The sequence below is a fragment of the Zeus faber genome (assembly GCF_960531495.2).
Source record: "Zeus faber genome assembly, chromosome: 11".
NCBI classification, from domain to species: Eukaryota; Metazoa; Chordata; class Actinopteri; order Zeiformes; family Zeidae; genus Zeus; species Zeus faber.
This window is the reverse complement of record NC_137205.1, coordinates 27537846-27558206: the sequence shown is the minus strand read 5'-3', so window position 1 is coordinate 27558206 and position 20361 is coordinate 27537846. Positions and strand designations below refer to the sequence as shown.

The following is a 20361-nucleotide window of genomic DNA, read 5'->3' as shown; positions in this document are numbered from 1 at the left end:
TTGATGCATCAGTTTATTGTTGTTGTTGTTGTTGTTGTTGTGGTTGTTATGGTTTCATTATGATTCTGACTGGTTCCTCCCCGTGGTTAGCCGGTGTCCATCACCGCACCTCCCACCACCTGACTGGCCTCACATCCAAAATCAGATATGAGGCCGAGACACCCAGCCATGCACATATGAAAAAAGATGAGAAAATAACATCCCTCCCTCTTCCTCTCCTTCAGTATCCCCATTTTTTTTTTTTTCTCGTGTACTCCCTCTCCCCTCTCTCTTCCTCCGTCGTCCGCCCAAATGAGCCGGGATATTGTTTTTGACACAGCAGCAGACAACAGCAGCCGCAGCAAGAGTAGACATTTTGAGACGCGCTGCCCCTCGCTGCTAGCGCCATTAATACGTGATGGGCAGCCGCGGAGTCGCTCTAATTCAGCTGCACTAAGGTTTACAGTAGCAGGGATGACCGCGGAGAGGGGGTGGTTCGAATGCGGAATAGCCCAACCTTAGAAATTGGAAAACTGATTGGATCTCCACACCCAATCTGACGCCAGGTTTTCATCTTCAACCATAGAATATTATTATAATTAGCATTATTCATATTGTTACCACTAACAGTGGTCTTATTATTATTATTATTATTATTATTATTATTATTATTATTATTATTATTATTATTATTGTTATTATTATTATCAGTAGTGGTGTTGGTATTGGTAATATCATAATTATTGTTGTTTCGTGTTTATTATTGTTGTTATTGAACTACCTTTTACAATAATTTCAAAAATAAAATGCTTAACCCATATATCCGGCTATATCCTTATTCTGTGCCCACACACACCCACACACTCTTCATTTCACCTTGCTGTACACTCAAACAGCATTATACAGCCGCATTATACAAATACTACTCAATGGTTAAATGTGGGGCTGTGGGAGCAACATAACAGCCATGCTCTCCCCCTTGCATCGCTAACCGCATTAAAACGTCTGAACACGCCGCCGCGAGCACTCGAACAGTCCTATTGACCCACATTCTGCTTGGTGATTCCCGGTGAGGAACGTTCCGAGAGAGGGGAGAAACGGAACGAACGGAACGGCGTCCATGCTTATCAGAGGGCAAGAGAGAGAAGGCGCCCTCCATTCTGAAGAGGGAGAAGACGGTGAGCTTCATGCTGAGGGTCCTGAGCAAAGGCAGACACACACACACACACACACACACACACACACCGCTGACATGAATAATGGCGCATACAGCTCCATTCCACCGAAGAAAAGCAGCTCGTCTGCCATGATGTGGGGGGTGGGGGGTATCCAACCCACATGAACTGAGCCGAACACCCTGTGACTATAGTCTAAAGAAATCTACACGTGAAGCCACCAACACACAATGCAACCCCGGTCTCCACACTAGTTCGAATGGGAAAACACCATCTGACTGACGTTAATCCGGACTACAGTTTTCCGTGCGCACAACTTTAACATGCCACTGCCAAGCCGTCTTCCAACCTCCACAGCATCAAAAACCGCCGCTCCCGTCTCGTTATTCTCGAGCTAAATGAAAGCACGGCAGGCAGGTTTGCTTGGACTCAGAATCTCCCCGTGCCATTGCCGTCTCGAGTGGACCCTGTCCTATTTTGTCTCCCTTCCCCTCCATCCCTGGCGGTGCGGCGCTCTCTGACCGGCGCCGTCCACGGGCGCGCTTTTATAGGGTTTCGTGGCGGCCGAGGCGTGCCCGCGGTGCCAAATTTAAACAAATCTCCCGTTAATTGGTCGCCGCAGTAATTCAAGGGCCGCGTCTGCAGACAAACCAGGTTTTATGGGCACAGCACCCGTGCTGACCCAGCGGCACCAGAACTCCCACAAATCATAATCAGGTAATAAATAGGCGGGGGAGAGAGAGGGAGAGTGCATGATAAATGGAAGATAACAGAGAAGTAGACTTGACACCCGGCAGTTTTAAATGCCTAAAAGACAGCGCACGGACGACACAGAAGGGAGAGCGCGACACCCCTTTAAGAGGGAAATAAAGAAATAAAAAAAATAATAATAATACGGAAATGAATAAATGAAGCGGGTGGGAATCCAGCGGCGGCAGAATCCCTTCCTTCTCCTCTTCCTCCTCTCATCCCCTTCCGCGTTCCGGTGTATCATCAGTCCATCGACCATCATTTTTCCTCACTCCACAGCAGTGGAAGGAGGGGAGGGGGGGTACAAAAATGATTTATCGCAGCCAGGACCATAAACAACAGCACTCCCTCACAAACACACAATGGCAGCCCCGGCCGCACGCTGACACCCCAGCCTCACTATAAATCAAGCCGGGGAGAAGAGGCTGAGATGCCGAGGCACCGGCACGGAGTCAGGGGGTGCGGGTGGTGGGGGTGGAGAGAGATGGAGAGAGAGAGAGAGAGAGAGAGAGAGAGGGAGAGAGAGAGAGGGAGAGAGAGAGAGAGAGAGTGAGGGGGACGCGGATGAAGACAGGAGCTGATGGGAGAACGATGGCGGGGAATATTCAAGTGTTTGCTAAAATATAAACAGCCATCGGGGTATGGCTGTGTTGCGCTGGCATGCTGGAGACCGTGAGGCTGCAGCGCGCATAAACAATGGCGATGAGTGGAGGGGTAAACAGCCAAGACAGCACATGCAACAGCGGTGGAGGAAGAAGGAGAATCCGTGGACATATTTACCGCGGCGTTACAGTTGCTTATAAATCAGCGGCGGGGCCGGCAGCGGGCTACGGCGGCGCACTCGCGCGGCAGCCGCGCGTCTCCCCCCGCCGTGCGCGGCTTCCGCGTCTCCCCCCTCTCTCCCCTTCCGCAATACTCACTGCGTCCACAGCACAGCGACCCGCGAGGCGCGCCGCCCGTCCGAATTTGTTTTATTGCAGCCTCCTTCTCTTTTCTCTCTTCCCTCTTCCCTCTTCCTCTTCTCTTTCGACGTTTCTGGTGTCTCCTCTTCCTTCTCCCCCACTCTCTCGCTCACTTTTTTCTCCCCCCCCCCCTCTCTCGCTCTGCTGCTATAGGGGGCTCGTGTGTTTTTTTTTTTTTTTTTTTTTTTGTTTTTTTTAGGACAAGTTGAATTTTCCACGTCAGGCGCAGACTAGGGCAGCACCATGTCTTACCGTGATATTCCTGACGAATACATATCTATTCTGCAACCTCTGCATTAATTATTTAATGAACCACGTGACGCGCTGAGGGGAAGGGGCGGAGGTGGGGGTGAGGGGGGAGTTTGCTGTGTGTGTGTGTGTGTGTGTGTGTGTGTGTGTGTGTGTGTGTGTGTGTGTGTGTGTGTGTGTGTGTGTGTGTGTCTGTGTGTGTGTGTGTGTGTGTGTGTGTGTGTGTGTGTGTGTGTGTGCTGTGCCTCTCCTCTCCCGGCTCGTGGGACCCATTCGGACCCGTGCAAACCGCAAAAATCTTTGTTTATCAGCCATCGAATAAAACCGTGGGATTGATAACGCGAGTTAAGATGCGGAGGAAAAAAACAAAAAAAACACACACACACAACCGACTTTCAGAGTCGGTGGCCGCGAGGGAGACACCGGCAGCGGGGAGGAAGGTGATTGTCACCAACTATATGTTCTTTAAAAATGACTTCACGCCTCTGTCTCGCTTTCTTTGCCATTCTTCACTGTCATCCCTCTCTCCGTGCGCTGTTAAACGACGGAGGAGAGCGGATGGATTCAGGCGGCGATAAAACAAACCGTTGAGGTGTATTTACCTTTTAACTGCCTATTCATTTTACTGGTAATATAAAAAAAACACAAATGCAAAGTCCACACTGAGGTAAAAAAATTATATATATATATATATATATATATATATATATATATATATATATATATATATATATATATATATATATATACACGTTATGTTTTGATTGTAAGGAGGCATTTCTCAGTCGCACATTTCCAATGTCATTGTTTAGAAGTGATCTTCCCACTTCCACACAGCGGAGAGACAAATAGCTTTTTAGTTCGACGCGGGGGATTCTCCAAGTCCAAATCCAAGAGTCCAGCTCATCATTAACGCGTTCCGCCGGCGGGGAGCGCGCGTGGCCCCGGCGCTGAAGAAGCGCGAGACAGGTAGCGCGCGCGCTATAACGGAGCCAGTTTCCCGTGGGCCCCGAAGAAGGGAGGGAAGGAACGGAAGGCCGAGGAGGAGAGGAGGGTGAGAGGAGACGACGGGAATGGGGTCGTCAGAGAAGCTCCCGCTGCGAGGTTCAGAGTTAATAACAATGGAACACGGAATCCTCTGGACGGCTCGAGCTCCTTCCTGCGAACAATAGAGCTCGAGGCACCGGGGCCAAAAGGCAGGACAACTCCAGAAACACTTCAAGGTCAAACAATAGCCCGGGTGGCTTTGGGGTCTTTTTTTTAATTTTTTTTAAAGTTTGCCTGGGATAAAAAAAAAAAATAAAAAAATAAAAAGCTGTTGCCATTGTCGTGGATAAAAAATAAGAATCAAATAGACATAATAATGATAATAATTATGAATGTTATTATAATTATAATACCAATGTTTTTTGTGCTGCATGGCTGCTATGGAAGTCTCCAATGTAAATCCAAGCTGCAAATGCGTTGAGGCTTTGCGTTGCGCGCAAATAAAGCCTAGTTCACGGGCTTAGGCCGCGGTTTGCGTTTGATAAATCTTAACCTTGCACACAGAACGAAGGTGTTAAACTATAGTGGTGAATAAAAATATGGCGAATTTTCAATGTCAATATTGTTTTGTATTCCGATCAAATGAGATTAAAAAAAAAATATATATATATATATAAAGGAAAACCATTGTTAGTGATAGGCCGGTGCGCCATTATCAGCCGCGTTAATAAATAACCAAACGACGACATTTTTACAATGTCTTTAAAATTAAAGCAGCAAAAAATATTTAAGTCTTTCAATCAAATTATGATTGAAAGGCTCCTTCTAAACGTGGCGGCGCTTCCTTTAGAAGTTCCACACACGATGGAAATCAAACACTTGCGGTGGCGATGATGGTGTCCGTAACGACGCTCATAAATTACAGAAACCCCAGTGAGAAGCAGCAGCGGCACAGACCCCGACAACGGCGATCACACTCGGTTTTTAAAACGTGTCCAGTTGCTTAACATTCAGCGTTATTAAAACAAAACCATATTTCATATAACGTATTATGTGTGTGTATGTTCGTGTATAGTTGCGTAGTGGGTGGGTTAGGGCGTTTTTTGTTTTTTTTTTACAAATTCTAGCAGGGAAGTGAAATAATCCTAATTAATATAATTGAGCCATCCCCTCCCAGTAAAATCCCTATATTATCAAATTACAAGGGTTGGATAAGGATGAATATCAACGGAGGCACGCTTTAAAGGCAGTGACTTTTATGGTTTTATATTTTAAACATTAATACTAAATAATCCAACAAAAACTCACATAAATTGTGCCATCTGGGAACTGGCTGTCCATTATTAGAGGAATGAGATTTAAGCGGGAGGCCTTGGACAAAGTGCGTCCGTGCAGCCTTCGTTGGAGGTGTTGGTGCGCAGCTCTAAAATAGTTCATGGTTCGTTAGAATCTGTTTGCTTATTAGCTCATAGCTCTGGAAGCAAAACAATGTGATGTTTTATGGGTTAAAAAGGCTATCTGTGGGATTTGTTGGAGGTCTTTCACGCCCTGTGATGGATGAGGACAGGTAGATTCTCTGGCTTTGTGAATGATTAACCCAAAACTGTGTTTTTCAAAAGACACCAAAAAACGTATATTTGAATAGAAATAGGGCGTGAAGTTGGAATAGTAAATGAGATGGTTAAATTATATGGATGCAATTGCATTAATCGATTTGGACTTATTATTATTAATTTGCTTTTGTTGTTATTGTATATATTGTAGTACGTATATTTTTAAATATACAGGCGATTAAATTTTTTTTTTTACATCTAATGTTAACAAGCCGTTAAATCTAAGGGGCTATAGATTTATCCTAGAATAAGATAGACGGAGATAAAAAAAAAGATAAATAAATAAAGACTGCGCGAGAGAGAGAGAGCGAGAGAGAGAGGCAGAGAGAGTGAGAGAGGGATGGGGGGGGAAAAAAGGAAGAAAAGATTGATTTACCAAGGCCCGACGTCTCGCCTTTTACTGTGGCTCGTAAATCTGTCTCGAGACACACGCACAACCGGTTTTTGAAATATTCTCTTTTTCTGCGACGAGACGTGAGGCCCACCCCACCCCACCCCGACCACCCCCCCCACCCCTTCAGTTACGGGACCGAACGGGAGACGCTCCCGGTCTCACGGCCCGTGTGGCCCCGGGCCATGGCAGACGTCCAACTCAATGCTGTGCTCCTGTATTATATTCGGCGCAATTTCGAATCAATAACTTGTAAATAATTTTCAAAATCCATGAGGGTTTTTGGACGCCTCGCACAAAGGAAGGGGCGCTCCCTGGATCAATAACTTCCAAGTGATATTCAGCGTCTTCACGGGGTGACGGGTGGGGCTGCGTGGGGATCAGTCTCATAAGCTGCACAGTTTAAAAAGTCAGACAGTGGAAGCCCGACATTGCATAACACCCGGTGTTTACATGGCTCCTGTCAGAGGAGAGGTAACCAGGAGGCTTCATTCTGTTCACTGAGCAGCAGTCAGCAATATTACGTGGCGTTAAATAATGTCAACACTGCCAGCGATCCAGTCTGTCTGTCCCTCATGCCCGTTGTCTTCTATTTGATGTGTTTCTGCCTTTATATTCTGTCTCCTGTGCTTCCACAAATAGGCCGCTGTGTGTGCCACAACCCTTCATTAGGCCCAATTGCAGCATTTATTATCCCTGGAGGTAACTGACGTGAACGTAGGTGGCTGAGTTTAAACATTTCTGCAATAGGTGTTGAAGTATAAATATTTGACTGTATTCTTAGTTTTCTCTGCCATATGGAGTACAACAAATTGTGTCTTTTTTGGCTCTGTATGAAGCATTATGTATTGTCCTCTGCCTGTGTGTAAACATATAAATTTCCAGATTTCCCTGTATGTGTTTGCACTGAAACAAACAACACAAAGGGCTGCATATTTACTGCATATTTATATTGGATTATTACATTTTTCTGCATTTGTCTTATACATTAAATAAAACAACAACAACTGATGGTTATGATGGAATATCCACACGTCAGACCTGTAAACACTTGCAGTTGACCCCCACACCAACTTGCTAAATATCAGGCAGACAACACACTTTTTCTATAATAAATTCAAGATTACAAAATAAATTAAAAATAATCTGCAAACCAATATTTCCAAATATTGCGAAGATCAGTTCTCGTAAGACAATGAGTTACTGTTTGGAAAAGTTATTATTTGATTCTTGAAAATTATACCTGAATTATGATTTTGAATGTTTCACGTTTTGAGAACGTATGGGCTGTGCTGATGCTCTTCATCCTCTTAGAAAATAAAAAAGATTGCTGTTCATTATTGTTTCATTTTTCGGTTTAAGTGACACTTTTGCGTTATCGAATATTGATAAGTAATAGGTAGCACAGCGGGGCTAAAGAGGACAAACAGAGCTGGTTAATACCTGAGTATCAATAGGCTGGTATAGGTCTAATGCGTAGCCATTACTCATCCCATGCACAGAAGCCTATTTATCACTCCCATCTAACGAATGTAAGCTCTTGTACCTCGCTCAGCACCTGGAAGATCATTACTGCCAGGTCGCTCAATTCACTAGTCCAATGTCACTACTATTATTACTTAAATAGCAACACATGCTCGACAAAAAGTGTGTGTGTGGGGGTGGGTTACAAAATCTCCCATAAAAGGTACATATATGTACACACACAACAACAAGGGAAACACCCCAAAAAACACAGAAACACACCCGTGCACATAGCGAAGGACCGTTCACGTAAACACACGCGCACACACACACACCAGCAAGCAGCAGCATCACACACACACACCCTCAGTAGAGACCACAAACAAACATCCAGATATTCTTAAATGATCCGCGGGTTAATGAGCGTGCAGCAAAACTGTGCTTTCGCCTCAATGCATGTAGGTGGTTGTCATGTGTGTGTAGGTGTCTGAAGGTGAAATAAATATCTGTGAGCGTTTGAACCTTGAAGTAAAATCAAACTCAAGTCACATCCTCAAAACCAATAATACCATGTGAAATATGAACCTAAATCGGTGTGTGTATTTGCAGACATTGCTTTTTGGCAGCGGCCGCCACTACGAGTTGGATCGTTTTATTTAATACTTAATATATGTCTCCTTTAAACCACTTCCCAACTGACCACTTAAGCGTACACAAGTGTGTACATGCGCACACACACACACACACACACAGGCCTAAACACACATGCTCATACAATGGGAGGAAGGGAGGGGGTCACTAAAACGTGGCCTGGCGTCCCAGCATGCATGCACGAGCACACACACACACACACACACACACACACACACACACACACACACGGCTAGCACGGTAGTAAGCTAGCAGCAATATATCTTTTTTGACTACGTCCTCCTCCAGCCCGTGTGCCCACATGACCTCCCGACTCCTCGTGCTTTCCAGAATAATAATTCTTCGTGTGTGTGTGTGTGTGTGTGTGTGTGTGTGTGTGTGTGTGTGTGTGTGTGTGTGTGTGTGTGTGTGTGTGTGTGTGTGTGTGTGTGTGTGTGTGTGTGTGTGTGTGTGTCGCGAGGGCTATTTGTCTGGCAATTAGTGGCCCTGATCCCGAGCAGGCAACCAGCGCCAGCCTCCCTGGGCCGGAGCCCGCGGCCCGCCAACAGACCTGGGAATGGTTCTGCGGTGCCAAGAGAGGGGGGGAAAGGCATTTGCATGGTGGTGCATCGGCAGAGCGAGCGATAGCTGTTGTTGGGGTGTGCTGGAGAGAGAGAGAGAGAGAGAGACGGGGAGAAATAGAGATAGGGAGAATGTTCACGTGCATGAGAGTGAGAGAACGTGCATTTGTAAGCAAAACTGAGGGTTCACACACACACAAAAAAAAAAAAAGAAGCTCGCTTCCGGCGCACCTCCCCAATCCCGTTTCCGACAAACCTTCAAGCCCCGTCGAGACAAACGATCTTTATCTTCATGGCGTACACAGAGGATGTGACCAGACGTACATGGGCTTCAGTAATGCCAGGGTGGGGCTGGACCTTCATGGTCGAGCGAGGCCCCAGGATTCCCTCAACCACAGGGTTGAGGGAATGACCTCGTGGACAGAACGTGGAATTAAATTCTACCAGAGAGAAGTGCTCAGGAATGCCGGGACGGATGGTCCCAACCGACACCAAATGTTCCATCTTAAACCCCCCCCCTCATCCCCAACACACATTGTGTAATGTTTTCCTGGCATTCTCTGATTTTGCTCAAGTTTACATTGTTTTTCTTCCATATGAAGCAGAGGTTTTGCCACAGCATCAGCTTGATTACCACACCGCAAAGTGCAAGACGGCGGAGTTCCCTGGGTGTGGAAGTTTGTGGAAAAAATTAAGTATCGCCAGCATTAATATCGCACGGGAAACTATCCATTAATAAAGCCATATGCACACTGCGCCACATTCTATAGACTCTCCGGCACAGATAGCCTGGACGTGCATACATTAACGCCTCCTTCGGCGGCCGCGAGCTCGATCCAAGGCGGAATACATCTGGACGCCCCGCCTCGCCGTCCTCCACGTTGCCCGTCTTGTGTCTTCAATCTGAAGCCATCCATCGGTGCATTTGTACGGGGAAGCGATAATCTCATTAAACCATTCTTAATGGGAACCGGGCTGACGCAGCATTAAAGGACACCCTGCAAAGAGGGAAGGGGTCATTTTGTATGACGCAGAGAGAGGGAGATCCAAACCCTCCACTTAAAATAATCCAGTGTATGGTTAAATATTTATCTTATTTCAATAGGTGACCGAGCAAAATGTGATATTTTCGACAGTTTGGGTGTAGAGTATGTGCTAAATGACGCGGGCTTAATTTGAAAAATGAGGCCTAAGCGTTTAATGCTCAGTGTTTGCCTCGGACAGATCAGTGCCAGGAAGTGGATCGAGCATCGAGACCGTCGTACTTTTTCAGGAGTGCAACCCTAAGGAAAAAATAAAACCCGAAATGGGTCTTCAAAGGAGCAGCCTCTTTCCATAGCAGGAGGCTTGATGCGCCAGACTTTAACTATTTAGCCCAAAAAGGTGGGCTTTCCTCCACATCTCCATCTTTTCTATCTCCGCCTTCGGGGAGGAGGAGTCTGACCTGCGCCGCCAAACGGTGTCTCCGTGTGACAGGTTTCGTGTTTACACTGCGGGATAGTTTGGCACGGAACCAGCCGTCCTGTGGAGACGCCGTTTCATTTTCGGTGGTGGAATGGGCTGCTGAAACGTGAAGACGGGAGGTTCATCCAGATTGCGGCCTCGCTGCGAGTAGCTGTTGCAGCTCAGGCTTGAAAATCTTGCAGCTGGATAATATTTGGCAGCTTTGTTACTAGGCAATCAGAGGGAGAATGTGTGTGTTTACTTTAACGGTCTTTTTCTGTGTCGTAACGCGCTCAGTACAGCGTCAGGCTGCAGATCCGCTGTGTGTTTCGGTGTTAATGGCCTTTTGGAGCTCCACTTCTCCTCAACGGCTGGATTTAGGGAGAAGGCTTTTTGTGATTTAGTGTCGGTTGGAAATTATAAAATATTTTATGTCAAAATTATGGTTTGTTTTTATAAAAGGAAAAAAAAAATCATTTTAAGAAATCTGAAACACAATGGACTTTAATTATTTTGTTTAGGCATGTTAATTTTTCACTAATGAGTATTATGATAGTGTTATCATATTATACTTGTTAAAATATGTATTACGATATTATAGTCCGTTTTTTTTTTAATGTAAACATTTCAACTTAACTCGCTGGCGAACCTCCCAAACCATCCCTTATCCAAAAAGACATCGGCCTCTCCCCGACCCCTCTCTCTCTCTGTCTCTGTCTGTCTGCTCATCTGTCCCGGAGAAGGAGCGGAGATATCCCCGCCGTGCCCCGGGGCTCCATGTGCCCCGAACTAGGCATGTTATGACTAACTGGCCCGAGGGGGGCGGGGGGGGGGCGCGTTCCGGAGGTCTCCGGTCTGGGAATGCAACCTGGAGAGGAGGGTGGAGGGCCCGGCAGCCTGACCGGGGTCAAGCGGTGGAGGGACGGGGGCAGGAGGGGTGATGGGGCGGGGGGGGGGGGGGGGGGGGGGGTCAGCCTCTGGCTTCACAGTCCGTGGAGCTCATCGGTCAGAACGGCGTGGCCCCTGGTTGAACTCTGCGGCCGAAGCTCGCTCGTTCTGCTGCCTCTGCTTGACCATCGATTTTTTTTTTTTTACAAACCTCTCCCTGTCTCTGTTTTCCTCCTTCCACCCTGACGATATCCCGTCCCGCGTCCACTTCTCCCATTTCCCATCGGTTTCTGCTGCTTGGCCACGCTTTCACGCTCCGGTCCCACGGAGAGTCCGAGCCCAGTGACCGGAACCCCTGTCCCCTTCCCTTTTCTTTTTTTTTTTGTTTTCTTTTCTTTTTAATACAGATGAGATTGATTTCCGAAGGGGTCAAACGAGGAGCGAGCGGTTCTGGGTCCGCGAGCCCAGATCGTTCGTTCGGGGAGCGGCGCGGATCGTTTGTTCCCGTGCAGCTAAATTGTTTTGCGAGCGCAACCGAGAGAGTATCCATTAACCGTGGACCGCCGAGCTTTTAATTTTTTATTTTTCCCCTTACGCCCCCCCCCCTCCATTTGAGCGTCGAATTATTCATATCCCCAAACACGGCCCGCGCGCACCTGGACGACAACAACAACAACAACAAAACAGCAGCGCAGTATTAGCAACAAGCTAAACGAGATGCGTGATATGATGAAGTGGTGAAGGTCGAGGTATTATTCAAGTGGGTCGTTCTGTACGGCACGACCCGCTCTGTCACGTCTGTAAAGTCCGCATAACGCCGCGATAAACAGCTGATAGGGCCCACCAGCTCGGTTGGAAGTTCACCCGTGAAAAGACACCTCAACAACCAGCTTGATTTTGGGAACCACAATGATGCACCCATAATATTTCGTATATTTCCCCTACCAATACACGGATCATGGGAAAGGGGACCACATGTGCACCGGCCGCCTGTGCGCGGTCCTCGCGTGACGTGGGAAGGATAGCGCCTCCGAGGTGACCCGGCGCAGCGGAGACAGTTGCGCCAACCCCAAGGAAAACATCGCCGCGCAGCAACACCGTCGTTTGGAGCTGGAAACCTCCGCACGCACGCGCACACACACACACACACACACACACACACACACACACACACACACACACACACACACACACACATGCGCGCGCAGGGCAAACACACACACACACACACACACACACACACACACACACACACCTCAAGGCAAACACGTCGCTCCAAAAGTGCCAGTAGCCACAGGGCCATAAAACGCGCCGCGCTCCCCTTCTGCTGACCCCGACAAATGCGCGGGTGGCAATAAAGCCATAAACCACCGGACTTCAAGAGGAGCAGAGACCGAGGAGACAGACAGACAGACAGGCGGACAGAGCGAGGGAGCAAACGAGAAGTTAGGGAGGAAAAACTCAAATCGCGGGCTCCTTACCTCGCAGGACGCACGCTCCCGCGCCATCTTCTCGACTTGCGTGGGGATGTTCGGTGACTGCGCCCCGGCGCTTCGGGGGGATTCTCTCCCTTTCCACGGCGGGGTGGGGTGGAGAGTAGGGAAAAAAAAAAAAGTTTTTTCTTTTCCCTCTTCTTTCTCTTTTGGTGGGACACTTGTGGGGTGTTAAAAAAAAAAAAAAAAAAAAAAAAAAAGTGGCGGGCGGGTGGGGGTGGTGGGAGGTGGGGGTGGGGGAGGGCGGGGTGGGGTGGAGGGGGGTGACTTCAAGTGTCTTCCAAGACATCTTCTTATATTTTTCCTCTCTCTCTCTCTCTCTTTCTCTCTCTCTCTCTCTCTCCCCCTCCCCGGGCCCGGCAGAAGGTCTCTTGTCGCTTCTCCGCGGCTGTTCGAAGGACAATAGGGAAGAGGGCTGTTTTTAGAAGAACAAGTGATTAATGATTTTTTTTCTTGTATAATTCTCACATTTTTCTTGGGGTGCCGTCCCTCTGTCCTGTCCAGAAAATAATGGCGGTGAACTTTTTAAGAGGGAGACAGGAGGGCCCCCCCCCACTCCACCCCTAAACCACTATTCAAGCGCCACACTGAAGCACAGAAGGCCCCGACTGATAAAGGAGACGAAAAAAAAAAAAAAAGGAAGAATTCCTCGGTGGATTTTATTGTGTGCGGTGTCACCACACACAAATTCATTTATTTTAGCTGCAGCTCCGGCAGCGCTGGAGGGCGTCTGGTTTATTGTTAAGGCACATATGTGTGTGTTTTGGAGAGAGGTGGGGGTTGTAGCTGTAGCTGTTCCAATATAGGCTGGTTAGTGTGGAAAAAATAAAAAAAAAAATCAAAAAAAAAAATCACAACATTTGGACATCAATATCATCCTACCTTTCCGATGAGAGGCATCGCTCCATGCCCTGCAGGGCGAACGTCGAGAATACAACATGTACTGACAATGCGTTATTCCTGGAGTTATGTGTTGGGAATTAAAATGAAATCAGTGATGTATACCTTCAGTAAAACAGCAATTATCCAACTTTTCTATTATTATTATTATTATTATTATTATTATTATTATTATTATTATTATTATTATTATTAAGCTTTGGATAATTCTTAAGCGTGGTTCTACCTGCCCTGTCAGCGAACGCACGGGGTGATACGGTGCAGGGCTTCGGTAAAATATTTAAGTGCGCGTTTGTGTTTGTAGCGTGACGCCTTTAGTGTGATAGTGGGGTGGCGGGGCAAATAGAAAACAGATAGATGTGCAGCAAGCGGCTTTGTAGATAGCGAGCGTCGAGCAGGGCCTAATAGAGAATCTTCTGCGAGAGGGGACCAATTGGGGGGCATACTTTTTTTTTTTTTTTTTTTTTGTTGAAGTTCATCGGGAGAAATGCTATTTTCTCCACCCCCACCCCACCCACCCCGCTCTATATTTTTTCGATACCTGCTCTAAAAAAAGAAAATTAAAATTAATACGGGAGCCGCGCCTTAGAAAAGAAGCCATTCGTCTTGTTGATTATCTATTTGGTTGTCAGGGTTTGAGCTATGGCGCCGGCCCGCTCCCTCTTTGTAATATATAGAAAACACACGCGAGGCAGCGCTCCAGAAAGCAGCGACAGAAAAACTGTTGTGCAGAAATTACACTCATTAAAGCATTAAAAGACCACGAACCGAGAAACTATTTAACTTTTTTCTCTCTCTCCCTCCCTCTCTCTCTCTCTCTCTCTCTCTCTCTCTCTCTCTCTCTCTCTCTCCCCCTCTCTCTCTTTCTCTCCCTCTCTCTCTCTCTCTCTCTCCCCGAGAAAAGTGTGGTGGGGGTGGCGAGGCTCCACGTTTTTAAAACCGGATTCTCGGCCCCAGCGAGCAGGCTCAGCCCGGGCCCGGTGCCGTGCAGGGTGCGTGCGTGCGTGCGTGCGTGCGTGCGTGCGGGAGAGCAGCCGTTAAATTAACGGGAGAAAGGGAGTGAGACGGAGGGACGGTATGTGATTTAAAACGAGATTACAGGACGTAATGTACCAAGATCACTCATGGTCGGGGGAGATTAATCATCGCCGCCTCGGTGGCGGATCTGCAGGCCGCTGATTTCTGAAGACAGCTTGGGAGAAAAAAAAATATATACCATCACAATTAAACGAAATAATTTCTTGTCCGCGTGGGCGAAATGGGTTTTGCTTAAAAACACAATTCACGATTACTGAACCTATATTGAGAAGAGAGACACGGCGATCGTTCAATAAATTCAACCAAATAATAATATCCCAGACAATAATATCCGTTTTTTTTTTACCCACAAACAGATTAAATCTATATGACCATAAGGGTTAATATGTATATAAAGTGTTCGATTAAATTCGAATAAATACTTAAGAATCGTGACAAACGCTGCAGAGAGGGAGATAGAGCGCGCGTAGAAGAAGACAGGAGAGAATCTAGATGATGGTTTTGAGTCATTTATTTAAATTTCTATGAACTATTTACAAATAATAGAACGGCTGACACCGAGGAGGAATAGTCAGGAAACACTGCAACGTACAAATATAAGTGGTAGAAGAAGAAGTAGAAAGAGAGCAGGGACAAAGAAGAAATACACGTTTTAACAATATACCACCGTTATCATCGGCAGTAGCGCCGATCTTTGGAATGTGAATAAAATATGTTTAATTAAAAAAATAACAAATATAGGATAAAATATCCAGAAAAGGGCGCAGAGTGAGGGAGAGTACAGCCGAGGAAGGAGAAAATAGCTAGGAGATAATAAATAAAGTGTGTGCATTATATTTGCCTTCGAAATGGTAGTGATATTGAAGGAGAAAAGGAGACAATGGAGATAAAAAAGAAATCAAGCAATCATGCAATATACGCGCTCGTTTCCTCTGCCCCTGGCCGGAACAATGGCTTATTATTAAATTACTATTTTCACATACAATAAATGAATAACGGTTCAATTTAACGCGCCACAAAATTGAGAGAAAAAAAAATTCACTTCATTCAACAACCGAGAAAAAAAGACAATTAAAAAAAATAAGAACATCTGAGGTAATCGGTAGTACGTCGTATAGTGCTGCTTTTTTTTTTTTACAATGCTTTAAGAATAAATCGTACCAGTAATTTGGCTCGGATATAAATGTTCTCTATTCAGCCAGCATAATACTTAGAAACCCTGTTCGTTTCGCCGTGAAACTTGCCTTGCTATATATACCCTGTCTGTCTCCCTGTCTGCCTGTCTCTCTGTCCATCTCTTCATCCGCCCCACAATCTGTTTTTTTTTTCCCAACCCTCTCACATAAACAACAGTGCGGCCATTCTCTGTAAATCACACCTAAAATATCAAATGGCCTCTGCCCCCAAAAGCCCACAATGTGTTTTTTTTCTTCCATCAACATAACAGAGAATACCGCACCATTCCTCACAATACCTTTTAATGCCAAAGCGAGAATGCAGTTATTGTGTTATTATTAAAGTATGGGTGCGGGGAGGTGGTTTCAGCTATATTTTAGTTGACTTTACAGAGGGCGGATGGGGGATGGTGCGTTAAAAGCAATATAAGAAAACGTCTCTTGACGAGAGACTCGCGGTTCCATTTATTAAACGCAGGGATGGAAGGATGCGGAGAGAGGTGTGCGTGTGCGTGCGTGTGCGTGCGTGTGTGTGTGTGTGTGTGTGTGTGTGTGTGTGCGTGTGTGTGTGTGTGTGTGTGTGTGTGTGTGTGGGGTAATGGGTATAGAGCCGCGGTTCACCCCTTTGCTTTGTACCCGCAGAGTAAACATGACAAATGGGGCCCGAGTTTGGCATGATTAAAGATGAAAACGAGGATCTATCTTCACCAAAAAAAAAAAAAAAAACATCACCATCTTCAGCCCGCTGCCTTGTGTCGCGGCTTGTCGAGAGAAAGAGAGCGAGATGGTGGAAGAGAGAGGGAGAGGGGGATTGGGAGAGAGGCAGTGACAATCCGGGGGTAAAAAAAACAAAACAAAAAAACGAAGATAATATAAAAGGCGAAGCGATTGGGAGAGGTAGAGGGAGATAGGTGTGGTGTGTGTGTGTGTGTGTACGCGCGCGTGCGTTTTTTTTTTTTGTTTTTTTTGGGTTTTTTTTATAACGTTACAGGCGTCCGCATCATTTCCTCCAAAACACAAATGAGAGCAGTGTTTTGTCGCGCTTTCTCCACGACCGCTTTTCGGCCTCACCCCCATCCCCAGCGGACATGTCTTCCAGACCTCCACCCACCCAACCGCACTCCGCCCTGCTTTAATAAACCCCAATAACGGCACAGAATAGGGCAGACGCATCGGAGTGACATCCGTGGAGGCCCCTCCAGGGTTTCTCATCCAAAAGTGCGTGATAAACCGGGTTGAGGGCTGCAATAATAAAATAGTCTGTGTAGTTCAGCTCAGTTTTAAAATTGAAGAAATGCAAAAGGGTGGAGGAGGGGGTGGGGGGAGGAGAGGGACGGGGGGGGGGTGCAAGATGCGCTCCGTGCGGCTATAGAGGTCCGTTCGATCGGTTCTGCGAGCTCGCCAACGCCTGCGAGTTCGTGCTACTGCTGTGGTTGCTTGGCGCGCCGCTCCCGGACCGGATCTTGGTGTTCGGCAGCTTGTGGTCCTTTTTCCACTTCATCCTCCGGTTCTGAAACCAGATTTTGATCTGCCGCTCCGAGAGACAGAGCGTGTGCGCGATCTCCACCCTGCGCCTGCGCGTCAAGTACCGGTTGTAGTGGAACTCCTTCTCGAGCTCCAGAACCTGCTGGCGCGTGTAGGCCGTGCGCGAGCGCTTCGGCTCGCCCCCGGTGTAGTTTGGATTCACTGCGTGGGGAGGGGAGAGACAGTGTGAGCTTTATTTCACTGTAAAAAAAAAAAACAACAAAAACAACAACAAAAAAAAAAGAATTAAACGCACTTGCATCAAACCGAGAACCATGTTTCTAGACCTCTCATGTCACAGGCTGGGCTCTGGTCACGAACAGAAAACAGTAAAATGCAAATTAAATCAAGATATGTTTTTTTTTGTTTTTTGTTTTTTAGCAAATAAACACAGGTGGCGATGAAATACAGAGAGGTGAAGCCCCAAATAAGCTATGGCGTTTTTTACGTTACAATATTCACCAAAATATGATACTCATCTTTGACCTTATGCGTGGCACGCGTTTGGGTTCAGAGGCGCGGGGCTGGTAGCTATAATCCTAAAACGGTCCGAGCATTCCACCCAATTCAACATGTACGACCCTGTCAAGCCCCCAGAATGGTTAATATGTCATGTCCAACGTTCGGGGTAACTGTTCATCTGGGAGCCTCTCTCCCCTTCATGGGAGAGCGGCGTGGGTCTCAAATTGTTGTGATGTGTAGGACAGCCGAGAGGAAACAGAACCACCGCGATCCCCCGCGCAGGCCGTTTTTTTTTGGCGCACAACTGTCAGACAAAAATGTGTTTTACAACACCAACAATCATGTCGGTTTGAGCTCCTGGCTATACCCCACGGTAAACCCTGCTTTGAATCGTGTCACGCAAAAATAACACGGATGAGAGGGAAGATGGGCATTGTCCGTCTTGTATAATTTGGTTAAGAATGGAAGGTGGGGGTGGGGTTGGAGCTGCATGGCCGTGTGGGTAACGATTGAACAAACGTAAAAAGAAAAAACCAAAAACTGCAAGAAGGCAGCACGGAGCGTGCTGGGTGGAAGCCAGTGGTTTCCACTAACAATTCGACTTAAATCGGTAAAATTTGACCAATCCAAAAACTGCGGAAGTACCTGATATCGCGCACGTTTGTACCAACGGCGACTCCATAAAAGTGCAGTTCAATCGCTGTCCAAACACGAGCTACGGTTCCAACAAAGCCGGCGCACGCCCCAGTCTATTACGGGGAAATAACATCGGAAAGAAAACTCTAATAGACTCCCAACTATACTGCTTTACATTAGCGCTTTACGGCCGGCTCCATAAACATGAATATTTCAGCTGCTATAAAACTTTCCTCCCCTGGCACGACGGGGGGAAAGTCGACAGAGTAAAGTACACCGTTTATACAACCCGACCACTTAAAATCAAATTACCGAGGCATAAAACCTAACTTATGGGCTCGTCCCGAGTTGTCATAAGGCAAGGAATTAGAGCAGACGAGCTTACGGTCGGACTTCAAAAGGTGCCTCGTCGGAGAGGTGCAGTAAAAATTTATGGAGGGTGTAATTATATTGGCCTTGCAAACAGACGGTCGTAAATCTCGACCCCAGAGCTGCATCTACCGTCTTCACGCCACGCAGGACGGCGGAGGAGCCGTGGATTTGACTGTGGACGTTGAGCTGGCCGACTTGGTTCGAGCTCCCGGGCGCACAAAGACGCTGACTCAGGCGGAAAGGCGAGACGGGGGAGGCAATGGAGGGACTGGAAACGGAGTTGAAAGGCGAGGCGCTTACCGATGTTCACGTGGACTTTCTTCATCCACGGGTACACCACGGGGTCCTTGCGCGCGCTCGCCGGGGAAGAGGCGCTTTGGCCGTGGGGCGTTTGGCCGCAGGACGGCGGCGGAGGCGGGCTGGGAGTCACCGAGTCGCAGTGGCGGCTCGGCTCCGGGATAGGGGTCGCCTGGAGACCGGTCGCGGGCAGGACGTGACCCCGGGGAGACATGACCACCGACGCGGGCTGCCCGGCGCCCTGGCACGGCTTGAAGGGCGGCTCGGCGCCGCAGCCCGGCCGCGGGTGGTGCGGCTGGCGGTGGTGGCTGTAGAGGGAGTCGTGCTGGAAAGCCTCCTGCCGCTGGGAGCTGTAGTAGTCCGGGGAGCTGGGCAGATAGTCGCTCTGTGAGTACTCCTCGCACGGCGGGAACTTGGGGTCCACATAGTTGGAGTTGATCAAATAGGAGCTCATGGCCATTAATTTCAGTCTTTTGTGGAATTGCACGCGCGCGGAAAATATATAACCAAAATTTATATCTTATCCCTTTACTCTTCGCTTATTCCCGTTCGCTTGAACCCTCCTACTTTTCTGTCAAGTGAACAAAGTTAAGAAGCCACGTGACCGCGCGCGGCCAATGGCGCAGCGGCGTGACGAGCCCCGGATAAGGAAATGGGATTAGGCACAACACGGCTCCCGCACGCGTGTCGTCATACGGCTCCGTTTGAGGGCTTTGCGTTTTCCTCGCGCCTTCTTTTTTTCTCTTTACCTCTCGCCCACTCTCTCCCTCGCTCGCGCTTGATATCCAGGCAGGCGGGCAAGAAAAACCACAACAATAACAACTCGCAGCGATCAAGCCAAAAATACATTTGAGTCGGGAGCGCGCGAGCGCGCGCGCACACACACGCAGACACACACGCAGACACACACGCACACACACACACACACACACACACACACACACACACACACACACACACACACACACACACACAGCTGCTTGTCTCTCCAAGTGCTTGTACAGCACGACAGAGGTTGTGCCCCTAATGGTAAAGTAAACTCTCTCTCTCTCTCTCTCTCTCTCTCTCTCTCTCGCTCTCTCCATAAACTTAATAAAACGACAAAAAGAAGAAAGTTTTTCGGGGGTGATTTAAAGCAGTGCCAACCGATTCTCTCTCTCTCTCTATGGGTGTGTGCCTGTCTTTCTGTCTTTCTTTCTTTTTTTTTTTTTTCTTTCTTTCTTTTTTTTTTTTTTTTGTCTCGTGCTCGCCAGTTCAAAATCGCTAATAACGGGAATGAGAGAATGGCCTGTCTGGCTCGTGCGCCCGCCACCCACTCTGCTCGCGCTGCACCCGTGTCAGAGATAAATCTG

At 47.5% G+C, this 20361-nt stretch overlaps 1 protein-coding gene across 1 annotated transcript; it reads right to left on the bottom strand.

Moving 5' to 3' along the window:
• Window positions 1-17084: 17084 nt before the first annotated feature.
• On the bottom strand, window positions 17085-19469 carry hoxb4a (homeobox B4a; the record flags this gene model as incomplete). Its single annotated transcript, XM_080009886.1, has 2 exons — window positions 17085-17404; window positions 19013-19469. 2 exons carry the CDS (start codon window positions 19467-19469, stop codon window positions 17085-17087), a joined length of 777 nt encoding a protein of 258 aa, XP_079866012.1.
• Between the last annotated feature and the right edge of the window lie 892 nt (window positions 19470-20361).